The 27,544-nt window shown below is 38.8% G+C and overlaps 2 protein-coding genes across 3 annotated transcripts; one reads left to right on the top strand and one right to left on the bottom strand.

Moving 5' to 3' along the window:
- The first annotated feature begins 332 nt into the window (after nucleotides 1–332).
- Nucleotides 333–21,220, top strand: EIF2AK2 (eukaryotic translation initiation factor 2 alpha kinase 2). The gene is made up of 16 exons (XM_030944738.1): nucleotides 333–418; nucleotides 966–1,092; nucleotides 4,526–4,640; nucleotides 5,766–5,944; nucleotides 6,826–6,928; nucleotides 8,630–8,691; nucleotides 9,505–9,595; nucleotides 10,029–10,069; nucleotides 10,237–10,371; nucleotides 10,804–10,923; nucleotides 12,008–12,115; nucleotides 13,713–13,905; nucleotides 16,533–16,658; nucleotides 17,381–17,476; nucleotides 19,066–19,128; nucleotides 19,219–21,220. The coding sequence occupies exons 2-16, from the start codon at nucleotides 989–991 to the stop codon at nucleotides 19,336–19,338; spliced, it is 1,656 nt and encodes a 551-aa protein (XP_030800598.1). The 5' UTR covers nucleotides 333–418; nucleotides 966–988; the 3' UTR covers nucleotides 19,339–21,220.
- GPATCH11 (G-patch domain containing 11) lies at nucleotides 19,035–27,541 on the bottom strand. Of its 2 annotated transcripts, none has more exons than XM_030944417.1 (9): nucleotides 27,068–27,541; nucleotides 26,749–26,975; nucleotides 25,868–25,909; nucleotides 25,668–25,788; nucleotides 24,883–24,973; nucleotides 23,649–23,753; nucleotides 22,818–22,899; nucleotides 22,155–22,239; nucleotides 19,035–19,490 (listed from the first exon to the last, which is right to left on the bottom strand). In XM_030944417.1, exons 1-8 carry the CDS (start codon nucleotides 27,106–27,108, stop codon nucleotides 22,184–22,186), a joined length of 765 nt encoding a protein of 254 aa, XP_030800277.1. In that variant the 5' UTR covers nucleotides 27,109–27,541; the 3' UTR covers nucleotides 19,035–19,490; nucleotides 22,155–22,183. The 2 variants fall into 2 exon arrangements, with proteins under 2 accessions (XP_030800277.1, XP_030800276.1); XM_030944416.1 differs by having other exon boundaries at nucleotides 27,072–27,540.
- Nucleotides 27,542–27,544: the final 3 nt, after the last annotated feature.

The raw sequence follows: 27,544 nt of genomic DNA, 5'->3' as shown, positions 1-27,544 counted from the left end.
TTTGGGTGCCCACTCCGCTGGCCATGTTGCGGAGCTACAGGGTGTGGTTACGGTAACAGGAAAAGGCGCCAGCGAGTCAGGGCCAAGGCCAGGGGCTCAGGTGTTTGCGAAGCCGCTTGCCTGCCTCGGAGCCCCGGTTCCCCGTAAGCTCGGGTGCGCCGGGCAGAGCGCAGGCGGCGGAGGCGCCGCTCCTTGTGCCGGGCAGAGCGCGGCTCCCCGCGGCCTCAGCCCAGAGCCGCCCTGCTCCCTGCGTGGCTCTCCCGCCCTCGCGTCCCTTTCGGTTTCGTTTTCGTTCTAACGCGGGCCGGCGCTGCGGGAAACGAAACCGGGCGCGGTCTGCGCAGCGCGCCGGGCCGGGCCGGGTCGGGCAGGCTGCAGGAGCGTCCGCGGGTCCCGGAGCGTCGGCAGCAGCTCGGAGGTACCGGCGGGGCGGGGGCGCGGGAGGAAGGGCAGGGTCCCTGCGAGATGGGGTGCTCGCAGCCCGGCTGCAGAGACCTGGCCCGCCGCGCTCGGTGACGGCAGCCTGGGGTCATCTTTGGTCCGTGCGGCTACGCCTGGCGTCACCGCTGATCGAAGGGATATGTTAAGTGCCGTCGGGTTCTCTTCTGCAGGAAACGATTCTAATTCTGGAGAAATGTTTCTGATTGTTTTCCTCCCACAGAAATCAGTAAATGATTGTCTTTTTCTGTCAAGAAATCTGCTCAGGAATCTAAATCTGCTCAGGAATCTTCTCTAATCACTGAATTTTCCACTCTGCTTTCTAAACCCTTATTCCAAGCAATGACTTCCAAAACATTTTGCAGACCAGTCATTTGAATTAGAAATTCGAATTAGTTTCCCATGAACTTTGTTACTGGCACCAATTTTCTATTTTATATCTTAGCTGTGACCTATCTACTAGGATTAGGGGCTGCCTTTATTGCATGTTTAGAGCAACAGACACATCTTTGAATGTTACTTTGCAGCATCTATTGAAGATTGTGTCAAAATGGATCGTGAGTATATGACGAAGGTCAACCGTTACGGTCAAATACATAAATATAAAGTGGATTACGACACCATCAAAAAAACGGGCCCAGATCATGATCCTGAGTAAGTTTACTCTGCGTGTCAATAATGACCAGGGCTTTTCCTGCAATGAACAAACTGTGTAAAGCTTGCAGTCACAAATATTAATTTGCTGAAAGCACATGTGTAGTGGGAAAACTGGGTGAAACAATTAATTGAATGGCAGGTGCATGGGGAAGACATAATGTGATACAGTTTAAGGAGAAAACTTATTTCAAGGGTGATGGCTCTTTTTCAGAAAGTACCAGCAATGCACCTGTTACTTACTAGTAACTGTATTGTATATTATGCATCTCCTCTCAGAAGGTGGATTGGGTTACAGCAAGAATTTCAGTTTATGATTTGAAATCTACAAAGCAAAGTGTTTACAAAGCATTGTTGAGTTCTAATCAAAAAGGTTGGATGTATTAACTGATTTCATGCTAGCATATTTAATGTGTAGTGTATTTTTTAACATCTCTTACAAGAAGAGGGTGTTTTGCTTAAGAAGTTTTGCTTTCCCTTTTAGAGACAATTACAGGTGATGGAATGTATTTTATTTTTTAACACTGACACAGTGTATTTTTTCCCTTGCCAAAGGTTGTAGGTACTCAAGATCTGTAATATTTCCTTGCATGATTTTTAAAAAGAATTTTTGCTAGTTTGTATGAAGACAAGGCTTATGCTAATAATGAATACATTTCTTTTGATGTGTTCCATGTTGTCAGACAGCAGTGTCTATACAGATTTAGTCTTAAATCTGTCTAATATCTCACAATAAATTAATAGGTATTATTTGGATCTCAAATGTTAATAGTTATCTTATTTTTTTACCCATGTGGCTCATGTAATTCAAAAGAGTAACTCTTATTGCAGTAAAGACCACAGCTGTGATCACACAGCAACATCTTCATTTTTCAAAAGTGATGGCATGGGACTGACAGAAATTACATACATTCCAAGTTGTTTATTCCATTTGTTGTGGTTTTTCATTATTTTTCGGTGTGTTCTGCTACATTCACAAATGAAATTCAGCCCATTGTGTGACATCTAGGAAAATCCTGGGTACCTTGGGGTATTCCAAGGATACAGTGTAAAGTGTCTGGCTGTAGTGATGTGTGCTGTAAACCTTCAGTCCCTTATGCTGCTCTTTCCTGGTGTTCTGGATGCATTGACCACTGCTGGTTGTGTGCTAGCTCCCTAACTCTGCTGTTCTGTGTCCCATCTCATCAGTCACCTTGCAGCTGTCTGAGGCATGATGCAGAGATACCTCCCATCCTAAGATGGTTCTGGTGCTGAGGCTGCTTCCAGTACTGGGTCTGACAGGGCCGGTGCTGAACACAATGTAGGAAGGTTAAAGGAGACCAGGGTGGCTCAGTCCTGAGCTTTTGTGGTCTGGGAACACAGAGAGTGGACAGTTAGGCCACTAACCCTGTCAAGTCTGGGAATTGCTTATTGCCTTGGGGTTCATGGTGAATGACTCTGCACTTATGACCAACTCGTATCGCTCCTGCAGGTAGTCCTCAGCTTGGTCATGGAGACTCACTGAAGATTTCCTCAGGATGCTTAAATAAATGGTGTATTTTGATGCAGTGTCATAGCTGAATGTGTGTAGTATTCACCACTTAGGTATGGGTTGACTGATAAACTCTTTCCCAAAGAACAACCTTTCTTACATGTTTTGTTTTTTCTTTGTTGTTTCCTATGTGTAGAATATATGGCACATTATGGGGGTGCCTTTTCCTACTGTTTGCCCCCTTAAGATTTCTTATTAAGCCTTGCTTACACAATGAGAGCAAGCACTTCATTCTGCATCTTCATCCCACCCAAATACTTCATTAAAGGGAAGTGGAGAATGAGGTTGGAATAATGAAAAAAGTGAGTTCCTAAAGTCACTACACTATTTGAGAGCAGTTTTCCCACAGAGGAGCTCATGGTGCTGTACCTTGACTGTGTGAATCCATCTTGTTGGCTGTGAGCATTTACACACTGCTGCAATCTGAAGCACTGAGGTGCTCTGAGACTCTAATAGTCACTTTAACTTGGTGCAAGTGTATGCTGCTGCCCCAGGCAGAAATCCAGTTGTTGTTTTCTCCTCTGTTGCAAAGGCAGTATCAGAAACATTAGGGGATTTGCAGCTGCAGGACAAGTCAGATCTGTAAGGACTGATTTGTCTGAAATGCAACCGTTCATTATTAGGGCACAGCAGTGGGTTGACCCCAGAAGGTAGTGAAACCCCCAGCTACCTACTCACTTCCCCCCAGTGGGACAGGGAGAGAATCAGAAAGGTGAAAGGAAGAAAAAACTTGTGGATTGAGATAAAGACAGTTTAATAGACGAAGCATAGCTGGATGTGCAACCAAAGCAAAATAAGAAAGTTGGCTACTCCTTCCCATCAGCTGGCAGATGTTCCCAAGAAAGTGGGGCTTCATCATGTCCAGTGTGTACTTGGGAAGGTAAATACCATAGCCATGGGTATCCCCTCTTCCTTCTTCATCTCCCAGCTTTTATTGCTGAGTGTGATGCCATATGGCATGGAATATCCCTCTGGCCACCTGCCTTTGTTGTGTCTCTTCCCAGCTTCACACACCTACCATTCCTCTGCTTCCTGGAAGGCCAGAGTGGGAAAAAGAAAACAACTTTTGTGCTGTGCAAGCACTACTCAGCAGTAGGTAAAACATTAACTCTGTGTTAGTTCCAAAGCCACAACACATCACCATTCTGGCTGCCCTGAAGAAAGTTAGCCCCATCCCATCCAGATCCAGTCCTGCCAGTCCTGAGCTGCATCAGATTCCCATTCTGACTCATGGAATTGCCATATGGGAAGCAGGACATGCACAGTTGTGGAATGGAGGAACAGAGAGGGAAGGGATCAGCAACTGAGCACAGAAAGGCAGGACTGGGGCTTGTGTTTGTTGGTAATTTTTTGTTGTTGTTGTTTTGGTGGGGTTTTTTTTATGACTGCCTTTAAATTCATGTCTCACAAGCACCAGACGTGGTTTTTGCTCTTATTAAGCAATGTACATCACAGGGTACTAAGGGTGAGTGTAATGTCGCATCTGGTTTCATGAAACCAAAATTAGCTAATCTTTCCTCCGTGTAGTGTCACACTGAGATGTGTCCTGTTGTTAGGGCTTCATGACCTTGCTTGTAACAATGCTGACCTCATCCATTCTTATGCTTTTAAAAACTAAATTATTTTGATTTTAAAAAGTAGTTAAGCAGTCAAAAGTACTGTTGGAACTAATGAAGTGCATGTATTTGTTACTAGAGAGGAAAATTTAAAAAGTATTTATACTAAAGAATTATGATAATCACTGGTTTGATATAAGAAAAACACATTAATGCTTTAGTACTTCCCATAGTTATCCTATAGTGCTTTGTAGGTAATAAACCCAATGTTTAATCCGATAAGGTTATTAAAGTATATATGTGGGAAAAATGTAGCAATGTTTTAGACAAGTTTCCTTCATTGCAGGTTCACAGTTGTTGTCAAAATAAATGGTGAGGAATATGGTAGAGGCACTGGTAAAAGTAAAAAAGAAGCGAATGCAGTAGCAGCAAAAGAAACATGGGAAATGATTGAGAAACAGGTGAGTAAACAGTAGGATTAAGTATTGGGGGTTACTAAGCAGTGTACATCACATGTAATGTAGTAAATGTTGCATGTGTGAAAGTAAATTTTTGATAACATGTTGTTTAATTTAAAACAGTTTCTAATTATTCAAGTTGTCTTTGTTTTTGTCTTATTCATCACTTTTCAACTTTTTATCACTGAATTGTTTTCCTTATTTTTTTCCAATAGGGTTGATATCTAATATTGTGTTTCATCCTCTGCTGTTATAGGAGGATAAGGAAATGTATTTGCTTTTGTTAAGCAAATGTGTTTGGATACACCTTGGTGTATCCAAAGTGGGCAGTTGTCCTTTTATATCTTGACAATTGTTATATGATTCAATGTCTACAAAACATTTGCAGGGCATTACTCAGCATGTCTGTTGCCACTCTGCTAATGAAATTGATCACTTTCACTTGTTCTAATTAATCTTTTTTTTCTTTTAATTATATTCTTTACAGTACAGCTAGTTATATACTCTCTCCTTCCTTGATTAAGTCTAGGTTTGAATTTTGCTCCTTAGTTTCTGCCAAGTGTTTTGCCCTCCTTTATTTGCCATTCTTTATTTTTCTTTCCAGCTCTGAATACTTCTTAGCACCTTTTTGAGTGAAATCTTTCCTTACCTATTTCTATATGGTTTTTATTGTGTCACTGTCATTAACACAATTGCAGTATGTCTGCTGGTACGTTACTGATGTTGACTAATCATGAGACAGCTGAAAAGTCCTGCTTTCACCTCTTGCACAGGAGCATTTGCAGCCCTTGCTAAATGGGAGCATCAGCAGCATCCTGCTGCCATCCCTTCTTCACAGCTTGTTCTCTATATTTTCCTGAAAGGGGTGGGATGAGGCATGGTGAGAGGTTGTTAAAGGCAAAAGTGTAGTACTTGGAAAGCCACTTTTATGTTTATTCAAAATGTAATAATTATGCTTGGGATGTCTGTCCTTTGCCACAAAGGACTCAGTTAATGGAAACTTGGGGTTTCTTAAGAATGTTTTGAAATGTGGACAAACCTTGCAGCTATATTAGTTCTTGTGCACTGTTTATCTTAATGTATTTTTAAACTTAAGTTTTCAAGTTACCTGTTTTGTTTGTTTTATAGCCTAAGAGTCCCTCAAATATGGCAGCTGCAGATTTAACAACAGCTCAAACAACCTCAACAACCTCATCACCTGCGCCAGATAAGGATTATATCAGCCTATTAAATACTTTTTCACAAAAGACGGGTTACCGAGTTTATTATCCTGACAAAAATTGTACTGGAGATCCCCATGCTCCCATGTAAGATATAATTTACTTTCCTGCTTCCTTCTAATACTTTTTGTGTTTACTAATGCTACATTAATTATCCTTGGTCATGTTAGCTGAATCTTTAGAAGGAGTCACACCATCTGCCTGAGAGCATTTTCCAAAAGCTTCTTGAGCTCTGCCAGGCTGGTGCTGTGACCACTTCCCTGGGGAGCTGTTCCAGTGCCCAGGCACCCTCTGGGTGAAGAATCTTTTCCTGATATCTGTCCTAAACTTATCCTGATTCAGCTTCATGCTCTCTCTTTGAGTCGTGTCACTGGTTACCAGAGAGATCAGTGCCTGCCCCTCCTGTTCCCCTCATGAGGAAGCTGTAGCTGCAGTGATATCTCCCCTCAGACTCCTCCAGGCTGAACACAACAAGTGCCCTCAGCTGCTCCTCATAGGCCCTTCACCATCTTTGTTGTTGTCCTTTGAACACTCCTCAATAGCTTAATGTCATTTTTATATTATGGCACCCAAAACTGCACACAGGACTTGAGATGAGGCCACCCCAGTGCAGAGCCGAGCAGCACAATCCCCTCCCTTGCCCTGCTGGTGATGCTGTGCCTGATGGCCCCCAGGACAGGGTTGGCCCCCCTGGCTGCCAGGGCACTGCTGACTCAGGTTCAGCTGGCCAGTGACCAGGATACACAGGTGCCCTTCTGCAGTGCTACTTTCCACTGACTTATCTTTAAGGCACAATGGTAGTTACCTACGATTATTAATTAGATTAAATGTATATTGAAAACGCTGTCCTGAAGATGTCTACTTCAGATTTCCATTCTATAATGTTGCTTGATTGTAGTGTTTAAAAATCATTAAATTGAGATTTGTTATATGGGACATAAGACTTGATTCCCTGTTGTATTTTACAGGTATTCTATTAGCTGTACAATTGATGGTCGTTTGTTTGGAAAGGGCACTGGACCTTCCCTAGCTGCTGCAAAAAAAGCTGCTGCAAAGGAAGCGTATAAGAAGGTAAATAAGGAAAGCTCTCTGACAGTGTGTGCTATATTTAGCCTTATCACAGAAGTTTACATCTTTGAACCAATTTCTTTATTGTATTTAAAAGCATATTCCATGGATTCCATTGAGGAAGGAAACAATCCATATTTTAGTATGTTGGTTGGGCTACTGTTAGTAGAATTTATGTTGTGCTTCTGTATTCTGGATTAAAAAAACCAAACTGCTAACAATTGATATCTCTCTGTGTTTCAGAATAGGTCTGATATGTTGTCATTCAAGGATGCACACATTTAAAAATTTTAAAATTCCAACTCGTATACCTGTTGTCTTCTATGAGAAGTGTTATTGGGCTGGCAGGCTATGAACATACTTCTTTTACTGTCTTCTGTTGGATCAAAAATCTATTGTGTAATGTGAGAGGCAAAAGCAGGAGTCAGAATCAACAGGACTTGCCTTCTGTAGTGTTCCAAGGCAGAGACCTCTGAAACAATTGCTGACACCATCCTCTGGAGAGCAGAGCTGTTGTATTCATGTTGGCAGCTGTTATTTCCATATGTGCAAAAAACTATCAGAATTCTAATAATGATCCAAACCCACTTCTGAAATGTACAGGACATATGAACTAACTAAATGGAAGGTAGTTTAAAGAAAGGAATGGCAGTATGGGGGAGGAAAGAAGCCTTTTTTATTTTTAAGTACTTTTTAAATTATTTGGCTGTTACTGTGAATTTTCAATGCTTTTAGAGTTGTTTTTAAGTCAACCATGTAATTATTTAACATCCTATTATAGATCTAGGAGCCTTTCTTAATATCTTCCTTTGTTGCAGACCCATGGATCTTTTTATTTTCATTGAAGTCTGAAATTTATTACCTCAAACAACTTGTATGCCATATAGTCTAAATTTCAGTTGGGTTGTTTACGTTTGGTTTTAATTTTTATTAATTCTCAGTGATGTCTGTGTAACAAACAATGTAATCTGGCAAAATGTAGTAAAGGTCCAGTACACCTATATTTAAAAAAGGGGTTTGTTTGTTCTCATTTAAACATAAACCCTATGTTTTTGTGTGCATAATATTGTGATGAACTACCAGGAAACATTAAAAAAAAAGAAGAAATTTTGTTTACTTTTTGTGAGGTGATGGTATATCCATTGTAGTTGTTGCTTTTAATGTTACTTTAATGCTCTTATGACATAGGTGATGGGAGGAAGGGGAAAACCTCTACTAAGTATTTGGGATAAGTTTGTTTTTTTTAATTCAACCCTAATTTAGTTATGAGTTTTGCAGTGTTTTCATGCTGAGGACATTGAATGTCAAGTTGTACTGACTCAGATTTTCAATTCTGCTGATTACATATGTCAAAGCCTACATATATCTCATTTTCCACACAGCAGTTGCACATGCAGCAAACAACAAAGATATTTGCTTTTCATTACTCTTACTCTTATCCTGGTTTTGAATAGAATCCAGACTCTACTTTTGTAAATATGTCTGTATAGTATGCTCACTGTGACAGGGCCCTGTGTTTTTCCTTTCCCTGAGTGGAAATTGGGCAGGTGCCTTTCTTCTGCAGGGCTTTGAATGTTTAGTGCACTTACCAACTTGCTCTTAGGACCCTGTAATCTTCCCTCTGCCCTCTCTGGGTGACATCTTTTGCTCTAGAGATTTGTTTATGTGATTTTGTTAAACATTCTTGGCTTTTCTTTTTTCCAGATGGAAACCGAAAGATCTTATAACAGTAATTCCTCTCAAGTGCCAGCTGAGTCTGACTCAGAGTAAGTTGGGTTCACTGCTAATGTGATAACAATATATTTAGTAATCTTAGAGGGTAATGTGCTCTAATTCTAAATAAAATATATAATTTTATTGTTTTATTGCAGTATAAAGCAATCTAATTTTAACTTCTGTTCCTTAAACTTCAGAGCACAGTTTGTTCTACTTGTGCAGTTTTATGTGAGTCTGTATGGGATAGCTTATAGTAAGTTTAGAGCTTTCTGATTTGTTCACATTTTAACATAGGTAGTTCTTTCAGAAGCATTTTTTCTGTGATGTAAATGGATTGCCCTACTTCATTCAATAGCACTATTTCATACCATTTTAACACTCATTTTCCTATTGAGACAGTCTTGTGAACACAGTGTAATTCAATTTCAATACTGTCCTGTGCTCCATATTCTGCTTTTTTCTCTCCCATTTTTCTTTTTCCCCCCCTTTTTCATTCTACGTGAATCTTCATTTCCACCAAAGGGAAAAATTTGCTTAGCAAAAGAAACTGAACACACATTAAGTTTGAGATGTGATTTAAAAACCAGCAGTTTACCTGTAGTGCCACTACCACTTTTACTTTCTTCTATCTTCTAGATATCATAGACTCATTTTATAATAGAAATAAAGGAGAATACTACAAAGTGTTGTTCTTTTAATAGCTTTCAAGTAGGACGTTTTGTAGTTTAAATCAGTCATGATTGTTAATGTCTTTTCAGGTTTTGCTTTAAAAACTGTGATTTTTTTGGTACTTCTTTTCTTGTGATAATAATTTTATTTATTATTGTGTTATTTTCACCTAAAAATAGTCAATTATTTTTCAGTAAAAACACCATTTGCTTTGCTGATTCATCTGCAAAGTTGGTAGAAAAGATGAAAGACATGGCAATATGTGAAAAGCCTTCACCTTTTCAGGTACAGTATGAAAATAGTCTTCCTCATAATTACATTTTAGACCCTGAATAGGGCATGCTTCTTGTCAGAGTGTAACATCAGTTTGTTCTTTTATCCACTAATCATTAGAAAATTCATGTGTTTTTCCTAAGAACGTTCAGTAGTGTTAACCATTAGTCATTTCCTTCTGTATTGTGGATCAAATTTACATAGTGTTTAACAAATGCCAGTAGTCCCAAGAAAAGGGTCAAACTGAGCTCATTTTTTGCAATGATAGTGTTATGCATAGCATATGTGAAAAACACTGAGCTAAGATTCATTCTTATGACATTGTTTACATAAGGTATGCTTGTGTTTATAGGCAATTCCTAGATACATTATCAGACATGTTTTAAACAGACTGCAGTGAAAATATTCAGGATACCTCAGGCTTTTTTTTCTGTTTTCCATGTAGAGAAACGCACCAAGTTCTGTCCTGAAGGCCAGAACTGAAAGGTATGTTTACTTCTAGATTTCTATCTTCTCTAAACAATATATACCTTAAATAACTTTATTTTTTCTATCTCTAGTAAAGAAATGCTGCTATTGGGAGGTATATATTTTTTCTCATCACGTGTTAGAAAAATGGCTCATTATAAATTTTGCTTTTATCCTTCTTAAAGAAAATTGGCAGCTAATTTTGCTAATGTAAGAAACAAGGAAGAGGAAAAAAATATGTCAGATTCCAGTGAAGGTTTGCCAGATGTGGACACAAATACTGGAAAAGAGAATGGGAGACCACACACGGTCAATAAAACGTAAGGAGGATTTTTTTTTAAATTAATATTTGTAAGAGAATAACTGAATGTATGACTCTAGATTTGCTTCTTTATTTGTGGTAGAAGGAAGGAAAATACTGTTGTGAAAAGAACTTTCAAAGAAAATTGATATTAGATTTTTTTCCTGGAAATTTCAAATCTAGCACAGAAATTGACAAGCAATGGTATTTGAAGCTTACAACCAAATGTCATTCATGTGAAGGTGTGAGGGTAGTTACCTGACAGGCCTGGAAGGGTCAGTTTCCCTTGTTGTTTTCATCCCCAAGGCTGTGATTTAGACCTGTAGATTGGTCAAATGATGACTGTAGAATGATATTGCAGTAGATGTATTAAATCTGTCAAGATTATTGTTATATTCTTAATTGAAAATTAGGTATAATTAAATGTGGTTTTCCTTTTTTGTTTTTAAAGATTTCTCGAACTTTTTGAAAAAATAAAGCCTATTGGTGCAGGTGGTTTTGGGAATGTTTTCAAGGCAACATCGAAGTGTGATAAGACAACCTATGCCATCAAACGAGTTGAATTCACAGAGTATGTACTGAATGTTTGCTTCTGTCTTTCAGGACAACCTTAATCAAGACTTTAATACTTTATTTTCTCTCTTCAACAATACTAGGAGCATTTAGGTGATTAGATAACATTAATTATCTGTCCTTTTTAGTGAACTGTTTTTTTTATTTCCAAGTGAAGCTGAAAGTGGTCCTGAACCTTTGTTAATTTTTGCATGTAGTGGGTTAATTTTTGCTGGAGCTGTAAAAATGTAGGTATGTTAAGTTCTCTTTTTCCTGAACACAGTAGTGCTCTGGTTGCTAATCTTGCAAAATGTGTTTGAAGAAAACCTGATGATTATTAAAACATTGAAAGCACCCCTGTTACTTTTGACAGGCTACATGGAAAATTTCCATATCAGTAATGCAAAATAACTATAATTATGGAAAATAGAAAAAAATCCAAGTAATAAATTCTGTAATGGGAAAATGCTTATATCTGACCCAAGTAGTCATTACTCTCATGCTGTGTTGCTTATCTTTTGTAAATCTCAAGAGAGAAAGATGATCTTAATTTTTTTAAAAAAGAATTTTCTGTTACCTAGTGGAGTATTTTATCAGCAGTTGAAAAAATTAATTTCTTTTAGGTTATCTATTGAAAAGGTTTTAAACTGTTGGAGATACTTGTCCCTTAAATTGTGTAATATGTACATTTCCCTTTGGATTCTTGCGTTGTTTGCAAATACACGTTATTTTCATTGGTATTGCTATCCTGAGAACTATACTGAGAACCTTCTACTGATTCTTCAAGTAATAACTGCTGCTGTGCTGGCAGGTTTGCAGCTACCTGCTTTTTCAGCTTTTTTGAGTGGGGATTTGATTTGTAATGGGGTTAAACCACTTTTTGCACTTTGAGTAACTGAGCAGATGAAAGACAACCCATCAGATTTGTAACTTCAGTTTTGACCTTTGAACTTATATGAAAGAGAATAATATGCTTTGTTTCTTAATTAATGTAAAACTATCTGTATTCTGCTACTTGATAGCCTATCTTTTATTAAACTTTGTGTTACATTGTAGTAGGGAGATGCCTTTTTTTTTTAAAATTCTTTCACCCCTCCTGATAGCAAAGTAGAGCGTGAAGCACAAGGACTGGCACGACTTTCACATGAGAACATAGTGCGCTATCATTGCAGCTGGAAAGGGTACGACCATATCAAGTACTCAGGCTCAAGGTAACTACAAAATAATAGTTTGTATTCACAAACTTTTTTCACAGCTGTAGTGAACATCATGCTATTCATAACTGGTTATCAATTATTTTACAAATATAAATGTACACACGTGCAATCATACTGCCAGGAAAAAAGGCACAGTATTTCCAGCAGCAGGTTGTGTGTCATTAAGTATATTTGCATCTTCTTTTCCTTGATTAGTAAAGTACATTATATAATTTTATATTTCACTCCTCTCTCAATATATGGAACATAATGAATTTACAGAGGAGAGTAAGAATGCAGAACTCAAAATGTGGGGCAAGAATTAACAACAGAAAAAATTGTCTGTCACTTGGGTACCAAATTCCTGATCAGAAGTTTCCTTTTTATAATAAGTACTGGTCAACCAGTAGCTATCATGGATTTAATTATTTCCCTAAGTTAGTATTTTAACCATGATGCTTGAAACAGTTTTGATTGTTTAGAAAAGGAATACAAAATGAAATGCTCTTTAATTTAGAGGTAGCCTTTTAACACTGAGACTTCTGGTAAACCAGTAGGGTGAGAGTTTTACTTGTAAGTTAAACTATTAACTTTTCCAAGCTTTTGTGGTAAGCTTTTTTTACTAGCTGTGAATTCATACTCTTCACATAGGCTGCCATACTTACTTAGAGCCATAAAATATTAATGGCTTCAAAATTATGGCTAGTGTGATACCTCTCCATTATTGTGCTCATTAAGTGAGCAGTAAAATGGGGGGGAAAAGTATGTCAAAACAGAACTGTTAATATGTTGGAGCCTCAATATCATGTATATATTTTACATTAAACAGTTATTGGGTAAAAGAAAAAAATGTCCCCAAAGCCAAGAGCCCAGACTGGAATTTGTGCCCTGACCTCAAGGCTGCAGAGTCCCGAGCCATTTAATGCTTGTTCTTTCAGTGCTTCAAGCAGCTTTATCCAAGGGCATTCATCACACAGCGTACCTAGGGAAAACCAGTGCATGCTTCTCTTTGTATTTTCCTTCCCCATACCATCTCCAGCCTCAGCCTACCTTATGGGCTTCTCTGGAATGTGTGAGGCTGCCAGATGGGTGAATATATTTAATCTAGATTTCCAGTGCTCAGAAGGGTTCCTGTGACTAGCAGAGCAATGTCACTGCATTACCTTCTTGACAGGACAGAGTTGGAAAGAACCTGACCATTCTGGGCAGGATAGGAAGGCTGATCTCTTGAGCAGAAACGTGTCAGGGTCTTCCACAAGGTCCTTCAAGGCCAGATGGAGCCAAGGATAATAGTATTTCTTCCTAGATAGGACATACTTCTGGGTATGAGGGAAATGGAACTTGGGCTTTCAGAAAACCAGTGTGAAACTAGAAAGCAACCAAAACTTCAGAAATATTCGAGGAATATGTAGCAACTGAGTAGAGATGCTTTGGGTTGCAGTCCTTTTTATTTAATTCAAATCGCTGTAGGATTTTTCCTAAAATTAAGGGACTCACAGACTTTGTTTTGGGTAACTCCAAAAATAATTATTAGCAAAAAGGGCTGTTGAAGATGACTTGGGAGGAATTGTATCTTGTCAATTTCAATATGGTATGTAATTTTCTTTTGAAGCTGGAATTCAGACCAAGAAATTCTCTGTCTTTTCATCCAAATGGAATTCTGTGAACAAGGGACATTGGAAGACTGGATTATAAAAACTACCAAAGATCGAAAGTATCATGAAATGGCACAAAACAATTTTTTACAAATAGTGAAAGGAGTGGAATGTATTCATTCTGAAGACTTAATTCATCGAGACCTCAAGGTATGTAGGATAGGTAAAAAAAAAAAAAAAGTTAAAGGTAGTATACTTACTGAAATTGCAGAGAATATTAAATTGTTTATAGTCTTCGCTTACTCTGTTATGTACCCTAGTGTGCTTCTTTGGATATTGCTAGTGATTGATTCTCTTTCAGCAGCTGGCTGAACCTCATCCCAAAATCAAATGAACTTGGAAGATCTCAGAATACAACAGTTCAAAGAATCAGTAGTCATCAGCTAACAGTCATTTTCAGTGTGTTACTGGGTCACAAGTCTACCAATTGGAAAAAGAAAAGTGGAGTCTAGAAAGTGGCTCTTGCCATATTATAAAGGGGTAGTTTATCTATCCTAATACATGCTGTGTTTGATAACAACATCCTCTAGTTACTTTTGTCTTGTGTATGCATACAAATGTTTGAATGCTACAGTTTTGGATAGACTTTCAGTCTCTAGATGTGCACAGTCATAAGATGATTTTATTTCAATACAAAGATTCTAAGGGACAAAGCCTTAATGGCTTCAGGATGCAAGCTATAATGTTTCTTACCAAGTTTTAAATCACTCATTTAGTGAAAAAAATCATTAGTGTGGTGGCATTCCTAGGGTTAAGTTAAATTCCCTGCCTGACCACTCAGGAGCCACTCTGGCAGTCAGATTCCCACCACCAGAGACCTTCACAGCTGGGACTGAAGTCCCTTCACAGCAGGCAGCTCCAGTGTACCCACAAGTGCCTCACTTGATCCCCTCCACACCCTGGCCATATTTGATGCCCAATATGGCGTTCAAACCCTTGACCTGGAGATTAGGGGTCTGACGCTCTACAAGCTGAGGTAGGGATGAGGCTGTGGTCAATCAGGAGTGGTATTCTCCCATTAATGCTCCTACTGAATCCACATGCTGCTTGCTCACTTCCCCTTCCCCTGTGGCAGGCTGGAGAGGAGAACTGGAGGCACAGAAGGTAAAGAGCACCAGTTGAGACAAGAACAATTTACTAGAAACAGCAATGAGATAAGAAAACAAACACAGACAAAAACAATAACAACATTAAAACCAGAAGTCTAAAAACAGAGGATGATTCACATGCAAGAAGTTCACTGTGGAGCCCTGCCTGATCATGCCATGCTCCCATGATCCGAAGCGAATCCTACACCCATTCCCAGAAAATGACATGAGGTGGTATAGAATAACCGCCTTGTCCTAGCCATGTATGCCCCACTGATTGCTGTCTAAATTAGCCCTCTCCTGAACAGAACCAAGTTATACTGCTAACTCTTCTACCTGTGTTTGAATTGAGGAGCTTTCCTCTCCTCTGTAATCTGCTGTCAGCTTAGGTGCTTGGCCATCTGAGATCTCCATAGCCCACAATCAAAGTTGCAGGATAGGTTCAAGCTGAGATTAAAGTAATTTGTACCTGGTAGGAACCAAGTCATTAAATAGTGTAGCTAGCTATAGGTACTATATTAAATATGGGTGGTCAAGGTCAGACTTGAACAGAACAACTACACAAAGCATTCTTTACATGAAGATCTCTTCCTGTTGACTATTAAGTATCTCCTGGCCTTATGGTCCACTGGAGCTTCTTTGAGTAAAAGACAGCATGAGGCTATTTGGTTTTGTTTTAAAAACATTCAGAAGGGTAGTTTCTTTATCTTCTTTGGGAAACTTCATTGAAGCACATATAGTTATCTTTTTAGTTGTTTGACTTCATGTTCTCATTTTGGCTAGGATACAGTTAATTTCTTTTCAGTGGGTGGTACAGTGCGGTTTTGGGTTCAGTATTATAGTAATGCTGATAACACACTGATGTTGTGGTTGCTACTAGGTAGTGTTTATTTTAAGTCAAATGACTTTTTTTACATGGAAGAGGGGCTGATCTGGGCTCAGGAATGGGTTCTGGCATCAGTCAGTGGGTGGTGAGCAATTGTACTGTGCATAACTTGTTTCTCCTTGTTTTGGTTTTTTAAATCCTTTTATTATCATTATTATTTAACATTATTATTAAATTTTTCTTTTGCTTCAATTACTAAACTGTTTTTAACACAGCTTTCAAGTTTACTTTTGATTCTCCCTCCCATTCCACTGCGTGGTGCTTAGTTGCCAACTGGCCTTAAGCCATGACACTGTCAAATTTAAAAAGGGGAAGTTTATTGTGAACATGATACTCTGAGATACCTGTAGTAAGCCTTAGCTCTGCATTTCATTTAGTACACATGATCCTTCTGTGCCTAGGAGAAACTCTGACTTGAGTGGAATTCCATGTAAGACTAAATGCTTTGCCTAAGTGTATCGAGTTCTGTCTAGGATTGAAGAGTGAAAAGCACTTTGGGATATAGACTGTTATATGCACAGTGTATTTGAAGAGCAGTTAAAGCATGGCACAGCTATGACTGAGCTAGTGGAAAAAAAGATGCAGTTACTGCAGAATGTTCTACTTGAAATTTAGTTTGTGTTTTTAAAAATTGATTCAACTTTTTCCTCTTTCCACACCATCAGTTTCTTAATGCTACTTTCTGAACAATCATCAGATTTTAGGGGAAACACTTCTGTGGCTGATTATGCTTGGTATGGTGATTAAACCTTGATCATTTGGTGATTTTTTTTTCTTCTTTTTATTTATATATATGAAAATAGCCTCAGAATATATTCATATCACATGATAATAAAATAAAAATAGGTGACTTTGGTCTTGTGACTTCTGTGGCATTTGAGACTCTGACTGAAAACAGAGGAACAAGATCGTATATGGCACCAGAACAGGTAATTATCCTGCTATATTAGTGTCTCTGTAATTAGATGTGCATGATAAACTCAGCATTGGATGTTCTCAATCCTAATCTCAGTAATAAAGCAAGTTGCCTAAAGTTCCCTGGTATGACTGTATGAGAGAATAACTGTACTCTGGAGAAAGCTTTACCACAAGTGTGGTAGAGATTTTTGCTCTGTGTGAGCATACGGTCTGACACTGCATGCTGTAAGTAATGCTGTTGTAAAACCAGGCTGCCATACATATATTTAAATTTGAATTTAGGGCCCCTGTTAATTGCATAATTTGAGCTTCTCTGTTTGTTTCATTATTTGTCACAGGGCAATATTGGCATGCTTTATCTGTATAGGTCTGTAGAAGTCTTAATTTCAGGGTGTTCAGTGTGACATAATAGTCACTATTTAACAGGTCTGAGCCCCTGTTAATTGCATAATTTGAGCTTCTCTGTTTGTTTCATTATTTGTCACAGGGCAATATTGGCATGCTTTATCTGTATAGGTCTGTAGAAGTCTTAATTTCAGGGTGTTCAGTGTGACATAATAGTCACTATTTAACAGGTCTGAGGCAGAAAGGGTTAACAACTAAGAACGATATTGAGAACGGCCAGTCCTGTAGCCATGGGGTAGAAATTTCTGCTGACTTCAAATTTTGCTTTAGGAAGTGATGTTCTCCAGTTGGATTTGATACTTGTATTGTTCTGTTCTAATCTTTCTAGACTGGGGCCAGATATGGAAAGGAAGTAGATATTTATGCATTGGGATTAATTTGGTTTGAAATTCTTTCAGCGATCACTGGTCATGAAAAAAGTAAGGTAGGTAATCTTTAAATTTAAAAACTCCTACTGTTGTTGTTTTGCCTTGCTTCTGGTATCACTTATTGATAGTTCTAGAAGGAATCTTTTAAACTTGAGTACTATCTCTATTTACATATTTTTCCTTAATTAGTTTCCATAAAGCCTATAAGTCCTCAGACCTCAGGTGAAATGTCATAACTGAGGGAAATACTACAGTTTATTCCACTTCTGTCCTACTACTCCCTTCAGATGCTCACAGACATTGATGATTTCCCCTCTCAGGGCCTCTTCTCCAGGCTGAACAGGCCCAGCTCCCTCAGCCTTTCCTCATTAGAGAGATGCTCCAGAGCCTCAGTCATCTTTGTTACCCTGCACTGGAGCCACTCCAGGGGCTCCATGTCTCTCTTGTCCTGAGGAGCCAGGACTGGACTCAGCACTCCAGATGTGCCTCACCAGGGCTGGGCAGAGGGGCAGGATCAGCTCCCTTCGCCTGCTGGCACTGCTCTTCCTAATGCACCCCAGGATCCCATTGGCCTTCTTGGCCACAAGGACACACTGCCGGCTCATGGATGGCTTGTTGCCCACCAGGACCCCCAGGTCCTTTTCTACAGAGCTGCTTTCCAGCAGGTCAGCCACCAGCCGGTGTTACTGCCCAGGGTTATTTCTCCCCAGGTGCAAGACCCTGCATTTTCTTTTGTTGAATCTCACAAGGTTCCTCCCTGCCCATCTCTCCAGCCTGTTGAAGTCCTTCCCAAGGCCTGCACAGCCCTCTGGGGCATTGGCCACTCCTCCCAGCTTTGTGTCATCTGTGAACCTGCTGAGGAGGCATCTGCCCCTCCATCCAGGTCATTGATGAACAAGTTAAACACTACTGGGCTCAGTATTGAAGCTAGGAGGACACCACTGGTGACAGGCTTCCTACTAGACCCTGTCCTGCTGAGTGTGACCCTCTGGGACCTGCTGTTCAGCCAGTTCTCAGTCCACCTCCCCATCCATTTGTCCAGCTTGCTCTTCCTGAGCTTGGCTATCAGGATGTTGTGAGAGACACTGTCATATGGAAAAGAAATTAACAAAAATCCATTTCTAAAGCACATAATGACAAATCTTTTGTTAGTTGCTTTGAAGTCCATGTAGCATTTTATGCAATGACATAGAAATAAATGTGTGGTACTGGATATGATAAAAAGGAGGAAGCACACCTGCTTGGCTTGGAAACAGAAATTCAGTTGTCTTGCTTTTTTCTTTTCTTTCAATGTCATTAGGCAATATAAATCCATTACTTTTAAATTAAGGAAAGAAAGATAATGATTCTGAAATAGAGGCAGATTGACATAAATAGAGGAAGATTGAAACAATTGTTGTGTGTGAAGCTTTTAAGCTTAGAAATGGATAATAGTTGATGAAAAGGCCATAAAACCAAACCAAAGCACAACCAAATGAAAAAAGCCCCAACTTTCAAACTGTTTATGGTTACCTTTTGAAGCCTTACATTTCCTGTAGATTTGTGTTTTCCTAAATACTTCAGTAAACTATATGGGTTATAAAGTGGAGATACAAAACATAACAAATGAAAGCATACGAAAACTATTCTCTTTTATGCATTTCAGATATGGTCTTCTGCTAGAAAAGGTGAACTTCCAGAGTCCTTCAACAAGAAATTTCCCACAGAGGTATGGGATTTTAATATATTTTTGGTACTTTTTTAATAAAAAAAAAAAAACACCAAAAAAACAAACTATTGACATTTAATTTTTTTTCAGGCATCCTTAATCAGAAAGATGCTTTCAACAGACCCTTCAGGAAGAATCACTGTATCTTATTTACTTGACCTTCTTAAGTCTGTTCATAAAAAGAAGGCACTTGGAAATTATTCTCATTGAATGTCCTTTCACACTGTGTTAAATCCAGAGTTTGATGAATTTATTACAATTGATGAAATGACAACAGATGTCAGAAGCAACAGCAAGACTTGGGGTGTGTCTTGGCCACTTCACCATTCACATCTGCCAGCTGCAACCAGGACAGGGCAAGTCTGCAAGAAATCACATGCAGTTTTTATCTGGAAACATAGGTTGTGGATGAGCTGGACTGTTTTGTACAATAAGTACCCACTCCTTTTCCCCTCCAAGATCATGCTGATGTGCTAAAGTGCTAACTGGGTTGTGCCAAATCCCTGCATGTGCTGCACCCATTATCCCTTAAGGTTATCTATTGTATTCCATGGAAGAACTGCTGTCTGGTGGTATGTGACTCAAACCTTTCTGATTTGTTCAGTGATATTGTTAATAATTACTAGAATGCTCCATTAGTACCAATACTAGTTTTGGCAGAAAAGGAAATAGGTGCACGTTATTCTTCACTGAATTTCAGCAGTTAAGTTTTCTATCTCTTCACAGCTGCTGATGACCTAGCACCTTTAGTGCTCTAGAATTTAAACTTGTAAAATGAGGATTTCTTTAAATGTTAAACATTCAGCTTTTAGGAAATCAAATTTAGAACAAATCTCAATTTTTGAAAACTTTAGGTTTTTATGGTTGTTTTTTTTGCAAAGGAACATTCAAGGTGCTATTAATATAGGAAAATTCTCCTCATTATAAGAAAATTGCCTCAGTAGTAACCATTCGAAATCCTAGGCTGAAAGAGCACTTTAAACATTCCCATGCTTCCAGGTTTTAGTTCCTTATTGTAATACTGAGGCATGCTTAACCCTTAATAACTGTACTTAGCACCTCTGGTGTGCCCACTGCCAGCCCCACAAAAGGGAACGGCAGGTTCTCTGCTACTCTTCATTTGTGAAAAGACAGGTGCTTGTCTTTGAGCTCTATCTTGTCAAACTGTTCACTGTCAACATAACCCCATAAGGGCAAATGAGCAGAGATTTCTAAGCAAAAAAATAGGTAATATGTGAAGTACTGTATGCTTTTTCTGAAACGCTGAATGGGTTAAAAGTGGGTGACTGCTCTAAAAGAAATAGTGCAGTATTTATATTCTTAGGGAAATTACTGATGTTCTGGTGCAAGTATTTGTTGCTAAATAAGAATGTGATGGTATAATTTTTAAGGCCTTACACTGCTTTCTTTTTTTCTCTTTATCATGAATGACATATATAGAATCATAGAATGGCTTGGGTTGGAAGGAACCTTAAAGATCATCCAATTTCAACCCCCCCCTGCCCCAGGCAGGGACACTTTCCAGTAGATGACATTACTCAAGGCCTTGTTTAACCTGGCTTTGAACACTGCCAGCAATGGGGTATCCACAGCTTCTCTAGGAAACCTGTTCCAGTGCTTCATCATCTTTGTAGTAAAGAATTTCTTCCTAATATCTTATCTCAACCTTTCACTTTGAAGCCATTCACCCTTGTCCTGTCACTACATGCCCTTGGAAAAAATCCCCTTCCAGCTCTCTTGGCAGCCCCCTTTAGGTACTGAAAGGCTTCTCTAAGGTCTCTGCAGAGCCTTCTCTTTTCCAGGCTGAACAATTCCAACTCAAGCAACTTCATTTGCCAGTTCCCTCAGGACCAGTGGATGCATGTCAGCAGGTCCCATGGACTTGTGAACCTCTAGGTTCTTCAGGTTTTCTGGAATCTGATCTTCTCCTTGACATCCCTGGCCAGACTGAATTCCATCAGGGCTTTATGCTTTCCTAACCTTATCCTTGACTGGAATTCATAAAGTATTTCATTATGCTAAACTAATTAGTATTTCTTTGCAGTGGTCAAGATCTGTGAGAAATTATATATCCTTACAGACAGAATACTACTATTGCTGCTTTCTCTTCTCTTTAATCTATTGGTTATATAAAAATAAACATATAAAGTATGTTAAATCTATATAAATAAATTTGATTTATATAAATATAGAATTGTTTTATCTATATAAAATTAACACATAGTTGGATTTGATGATCTTAAAAGTCTGTTCCAACCTAAACAATTCTATGAAACTATTCATAATATGAAAATGGACAATCTCTTGGCTGCATTTCCTTTACAGTTTTTGGACAGAGCAAAGTAGTGTCATTACTTTCCTGCTGTTAAGTAATACTGTACCAGTTTGTAACAGTAGTTTGCACCAGGAGTTTTTGATATATTTGATATATTTTCCCTGCATAGTATATTTCAGCATTAACTTTTTATAAATGGCTAGTTATAGTAGTAACTGCTGTTACCTAAAAATAAAAGGTCTATCAAAATATATTTTATGTAAAAAAATTGAAAACCCACCATCATCATGATCTAATTCTATTTAATTATGGAAAATATTCATTTTTATATACAACAGAATATTGGTTCAAGTAATGTCACTGTCATGTTTCACAAGTTTTTTTTTTTCCCACCAGATTTAAGATGGTGAGCAAAACCAGTCTGGAATTTAGGCATCTCTGTAAAGATGAAAAAAACTGGTTTAACACATTATGCAATAAAGTGATTGGCCAATAATTATGCCTTTACTCATACTTGAATTTTATTACCAGTTGGGCAGCGCATAAACAAAGATGTGAGAGACTCAACCTACCTCTCAATATTGTTAGTTCAATTACAAATACCAACTTTTAATTCCTGTTAAATTGTGCATCAAACAGAAAACATGAATTTAGCTTGTCAACTTAAACTCTTTTTCTGCATACTTTGGTATGAATTCTTGAGTATGGCATAGCTCCAAGCCTTTTAAAAGATACTATGAATTATACATACTTATCTAGGGCTTCTTCTTTAGACTGGCTTTAGTCATGATCTGCAGCACTGTCTCCAGGACAGTTTGAAGATAAATCTTCAGAGTCTATGGGATATGCAGGAAAAAAGTGAGTAATTGCAGCTCAGGGAAGGAAAAAATGGTTGCTAGAAATATTTCTAGAATCCATGTAGAACAGATTAAATAGAATTCAAGGTTTACAAGTTAGTAACTCTCAAATTTGTTTTAAAACAAATTTAAAAACAAAGACAAATTCTCTCTTTGGTGTTGTGAAAGTGGATGGTGTTCTAATTGTTTCAGAAACACCTGCCAACTTTTGCAGCTTTTTATGGTATTGGTTTGAATATCTGAATTATGTTTTCTCAAAACGAATTAAATTTTAATATAAATTCAAATAAATTTCAGTATTGTTTGCTGTGTTTTGTTGTGTGGGTTTTTTTTTTGTTTGTTTGCTTTCAGTTTTTCTGCATATAAACCTAAAACTTGGCTTACAATCACAATAACAATATGTACAAAACTTTGTGCAAAAACCAGCAGCCTGGAAGGTAAATTTGCTATGTAGATTTGGAAGCTGCAGTAGGAGAAAAACCAAGGATCTATTCTACAGCTGGAGTCTAGCTGCATAAGCAAAGCAAAGCACCTACAAAAGCTTGGTTCACTCTCACCTTCATAGGTTGTTCCACACCAAATGCAATAGAAGTGCTCCTCTCTCAAGTAGGCCGTCAGGATGTGCAGCTTTTCTGATACCTAGAGATATGTACAGGTATGTGATGACCTGGGCCTCACATGACATAAATCGCTTTCAGCTACTGGTGTGCTAAAACAAAGTGTTTAACCTAATGCTGTACACATTACAATACTGGAGCTCAGTAAGACATGAAGTTTCCCACATTTGTAGAAGAGTGCATAGGAATTCATGATCTCTGGAAAGTTAATGGCTGTTTGCTTATCCTTCTTTCCAGCTAAGAAACCTGCACTGAAGAGAGAGCTAAAAATATTACTTAGCTCTCTGATTTCATGTATATGATATCTTCTGGGGATTATTTCACATCTAATCTGTAATGCTAATCAAACACATAAGGCTAACAACAGCTGTGTGATCTAGTTCTTCTTAAAAATATGTATTTCCAATGTCCATCTTGAGATAATCTGTGAAGCATTTTCAGAAATTAGTGACTCTAAACTTCCAACCAAATTAAAACTCAAAAGCAAATACTTGTGATCTTGTGTATTTTGGCTAAGGCAAAAAAATTTAAAATTTTAATTTCTAGGCTAATTTTTTCAAAGATCAGCCTCAAAACACATGAGCAATATATCAGTGGTTTAATATTTTATAATTTATCATGTAACTGCCATAAAAGTGACTACTCTGGGACTGCAAAGAGACCCTTTACTACAGTGTGGGAAACATGTATGTATAGATACACAAGGTTTCAAGGAATATTAAATTTCATTTTGAATTAAGCAATTAATTCAGTTGAAGAGCTTAAACTTACACTTAAGTCTGAGCTTGTGCATTCATCTTCCTTGTCTTCCTCACCCTTTTTGTCTTCCTCTTCAGGTTCTATCCAAAACCAAGTCTCCTTGGGAACATCAATATCCTTAAATAACAAGGGATTTAAATGGAAATTATCTGTCTTTGTAAATATTCTTGTAAAATGATGGATAAAACTAATTTCTAGGAAGTGAGCTGTTAGCCTTTAAAACTTAAATGTATAGTATAACCAAGAATTACTAAAGCTGTAGGTAAGTACACCAGTCCACAAGAATTTTTTTTGCCTTTTTTTTTTAACAATGTAATGCATGCCAATGCTAACATCTAGTTCTATTTCATCTATGTTTGGTATGTGCAAGGCTACACAGCAATGTAATCTCACACCAAGCCTGTGAGCAGATACTCGTGTTTATCAGTTGAAGATATGCCCCAAGTTATGTTATCAAGAGATCACACAGTACTTCCTAGTTCACCTCAGGTAAAGTTAAAGGAAGAAAAGTAAACAAGGATGATCTAAGCTTAATTTAGGTGACTTCATCTGAAGCAAACTAAGTAATAATGAACAATCTCAGCAAAATTTATGAGGTGGTATTAACTTCTACCTGGTTAATAGAGGGAAAAAACCCAAACCTTTAAGTTTTCCAGTGGCAAAAATGCATAGTGGTTCACTACTATTACCCATGTTATTCCTTGCAAGTGGAACGTACTTAGTTTTGTGTGGCTATTTTTGTTTGCTTTTAATGCTACTTTGGTGAATTTGCTGACTCCCTCAATGATGATCCCCATTCTTGGAGGTACTAAAGATCTGCCTGGTTATGGACAACCTGCTTTAAGTGACTGCTTGAGGAGGAAGGCTGAACACAATGACTTCCACAATGTCAATCACTGCATGATGATGTTGTTCCCTCACTTGAAGCACCATTATAGAGCAAGGCCTGATACTGGCTACTGGAAAATATGCAAACAGCTCAGAAGTAACCACAAAAATCCAGAAGCAAAACCACAGGTCCTCATGTAAGTTACCATGAGGTTGTTGTGCACCTTCAACTATCTTAATGGTACAAACAGACTTTGAAATATTTTAAGAGGACTGAAGTGTTGCCAAACATCAAGACTTAAGCTAGTTACCCCACAATTTTAGAGAACTTCCAAGAACTGAACCACTATATTGCAGCCTGTATCTCTAACCTCTTAAGTTTTCCTTCCAGCCCTCCAGAAAATCCCCCAGGTCTCACTTTTTGCATGTCTAGTTGCTGGCAGGCCCTCTGGCTTTTTCGCAGGTCCCCTTCCATCTTACGTTCTTCTTGTTTGGTTTTGAATCTTATTCTGTTAAGAACAAGCAGAAGTAAATAAGCAGGCAGACACACAGTGACAGAGGCATTACAAGACCCCAAAATCTAAGATTCTATTCCTACTAATTTTCTCAGACCTGAACAACATTGAAGTTAAGAAGTCATTCTGACATTTCTGTGGGAGTACATTGTATTTCTTAGGAATTATACCTTCAAGATACCTTTTTTGACCACACTACACTGTTTCTTCATTAGATTTTCCTAAGACATAAAAAAAGTGGTTCACTAAACATCTGCAAAAGATAGAGCCTTTCCTCAGCTTCTCCACATATTAAAAGAAGACCAGGAAAAAACCAAAACATTACAATCTTTAAAAATGTACTCTGAGTTTTGTTGTACCAACAGTACTCAGGAATATCTGTGGATTTTATATTTCAAAATATATGTTTCTCCAATTAAAAAAGCTGCATATGACTTGAGAAAAGTTAGTATCTATACTGTTTGCATTATTAACAATTACAAAACTAAATGGTGCAGCACATGCTTTTAGCATTACAGTGTTCATTTACTTTTGCTTTAGAACTGAGAAACAATTACTCTGTATTGTAACTCTCACCCTTCATTCAAAACATTCAAAAATACTAGCACATTAAAAGAATAATCAAACACCAAGCATAAAAAGAGTTGCTATTTAGACATTCCTTGGAATATCAGTTGTATGACTTTACCTGAACTGATCTGCAGCTTGTTCATTGGCTTGTTTTTTCATATGGAGTTTTTGTCTATAGTTTTCCAGTTTTTCTTCAGCTTTTCGCTTTTTTAATTCCTCATGACCAAGCCCACTTCTGCCTATGTAAGTTTAAAAGATGAATGTAAGCAGTTGAGAAGCTCTGATATCCAATCAAATAAATCAGAAAACACCACAAACCTGTTTTTATGTTCAGAGGAATAGGTTCAACAATGCCTTCTCCTGTGAGGGAAAAAAAAAGTCAATTTAAAAACCTGAGTTCTTCTCAAACAATGATTTGTGCAGTATATTCAAGTAGGCATTTGCCATTGTGGTTTTTTTACTTGGAAGTTGAAAACTTCCCAATCAATATATATTTAGTGCACTACAACTGACACAGCTGTACTGGAAAGTCCCTCTCTGTTTTGGCTTGTCTACTAGAATTCTATGTACTTTTTCATGACAGGACCAAACTGAAAGAAAAGGCATTGATGTGACAGGTGTAAGATGCCTGTGATGAAGACTGCTTTCTTACTGCCTTCTGGAGCCTTTTCATTCTGCAATCTCACAACAATGATGAAGAATAAAAAGAATCTGTCTGGGCCAGTTCATTGTGGTTGTCTGCCAGAGATGCTGAACTGGCACAGCAGTTATTAATTCCTTGTTTTATTGATTTTACTTCGTCCATTAAGGCTTCATAAGGGTAGGCCAGTGTGCACTGTTTCTTTTTCAAAATCCACCTATAAATTTCAAGAGGGTCTGATGTTTTTGTGAACACTATTAGCTTTGCAAAACCATCAAAACATCCTTAATGCGATTCCTGTAGCTATGCAGGTACGCAAGTGCACTTACTGAGCTGCAAGTGCTGCTCTTCCCGCGCATCCCTCAATACTCTGTACTATTTTTACTTCAGTTTTAGGGATTTGCTCTCTTCTGTCACAGCACCTTCACAGTTCTGTAATGCTATGTCTCTCCAAGAGGCACTTACTGACCTGTCAACAAATGAAGTGACAGCTGCAGTCTGTAAAATATAAAGGTATAAATGAAAACGGACACACATTTCCAGAGAGTGACAAACTTACCACTTTTGCCAAGGGCCTGGCCACTCTTGTAGCCCATCTTCTGGAGCAAAGCAAAGCCTTTGTTCTCATTGCCCAATGCACTTTTCAGCACCAAGTCACGTCTCTCTTTTTCTTCTTCTTTTATGCTTTTTTGTCTGTTCTTCTCATTGGCTTCTTTTTGCTTTTCTTCTTTCTGAATAGCTTCCTTCACGCGCCTCACCATGGGCAAGCCTGGCCTGACATCCTGTCTGCGAGTTAGTAATTCCAGCAAATATTAGCGTGTTTGTTTTTTTAACAGGTTTACAATCACTTAAGAGGGGTGAAAAAAAGAAATACCTACTTACTTAATAAATAAATCAGACATATAGTCTTCCTCTTCATCTCCCTCCATGCTTAGCACGCCTCTATGCCGACGCCTCGCCAGTGGACACCGTCAGTGCGTGTTACCGAGCATTTTATTTCTCTGTGCGTCCCCTGCGAGGTGGGGGACGGAGGGGCCGTGGGACGAAAACACCTGAACCCGCCGGGCCGGGCTGTCCCCTGCCAGTCCCGGGGCACCCGCGCCCGCCCCCAAGCCCACAGCGCGTCTTCCCGGGCTCGCTACCGCCAACTACGGGCGGCCGCGACGCCGCTCCACGCCCGGGAGCCCCGCGAGATGCAGCCAAGCGCCAGGAGCAGGGACAGCGCGCACCCACGGGGCCCGACCCGGCCCGGCCGCTCCGCGGGGACAGCGGCGGGAGCAGCCCGGGAACCACGCATCCACCGGGCCCGACCCGGCCCGGCCCGCTCCGCGGCGCCTGCGCAGGGCCGCCCCCGC

Source organism: Camarhynchus parvulus, chromosome 3, assembly GCF_901933205.1.
Source record: "Camarhynchus parvulus chromosome 3, STF_HiC, whole genome shotgun sequence".
Lineage (NCBI taxonomy): Eukaryota > Metazoa > Chordata > Aves > Passeriformes > Thraupidae > Camarhynchus > Camarhynchus parvulus.
This window is presented reverse-complemented; position numbering and strand designations above follow the sequence as displayed.

What these genes read in the sequence shown, in the direction of transcription:
- GPATCH11 (XM_030944416.1), bottom strand. Translation starts at nt 27,118, where the DNA reads ATGGAGGGAGATGAAGAGGAAGACTATATGTCTGATTTATTTATTAA. An exon ending in CCAGGCCCTTGGCAAAAGTG is followed by an intron (nt 25,910 to 26,748) that starts GTAAGTTTGTCA and finishes TTTCCCTCACAG; the next exon opens with GAGAAGGCATTGTTGAACCT. An exon ending in CAAGCTGCAGATCAGTTCAG is followed by an intron (nt 24,974 to 25,667) that starts GTAAAGTCATAC and finishes TGTTCTTAACAG; the next exon opens with AATAAGATTCAAAACCAAAC.
- EIF2AK2 (XM_030944738.1), top strand. Translation starts at nt 989, where the DNA reads ATGGATCGTGAGTATATGACGAAGGTCAACCGTTACGGTCAAATACAT. An exon ending in GGCCCAGATCATGATCCTGA is followed by an intron (nt 1,093 to 4,525) that starts GTAAGTTTACTC and finishes CCTTCATTGCAG; the next exon opens with GTTCACAGTTGTTGTCAAAA. An exon ending in AAAAGCCTTCACCTTTTCAG is followed by an intron (nt 9,596 to 10,028) that starts GTACAGTATGAA and finishes TTTTCCATGTAG; the next exon opens with AGAAACGCACCAAGTTCTGT.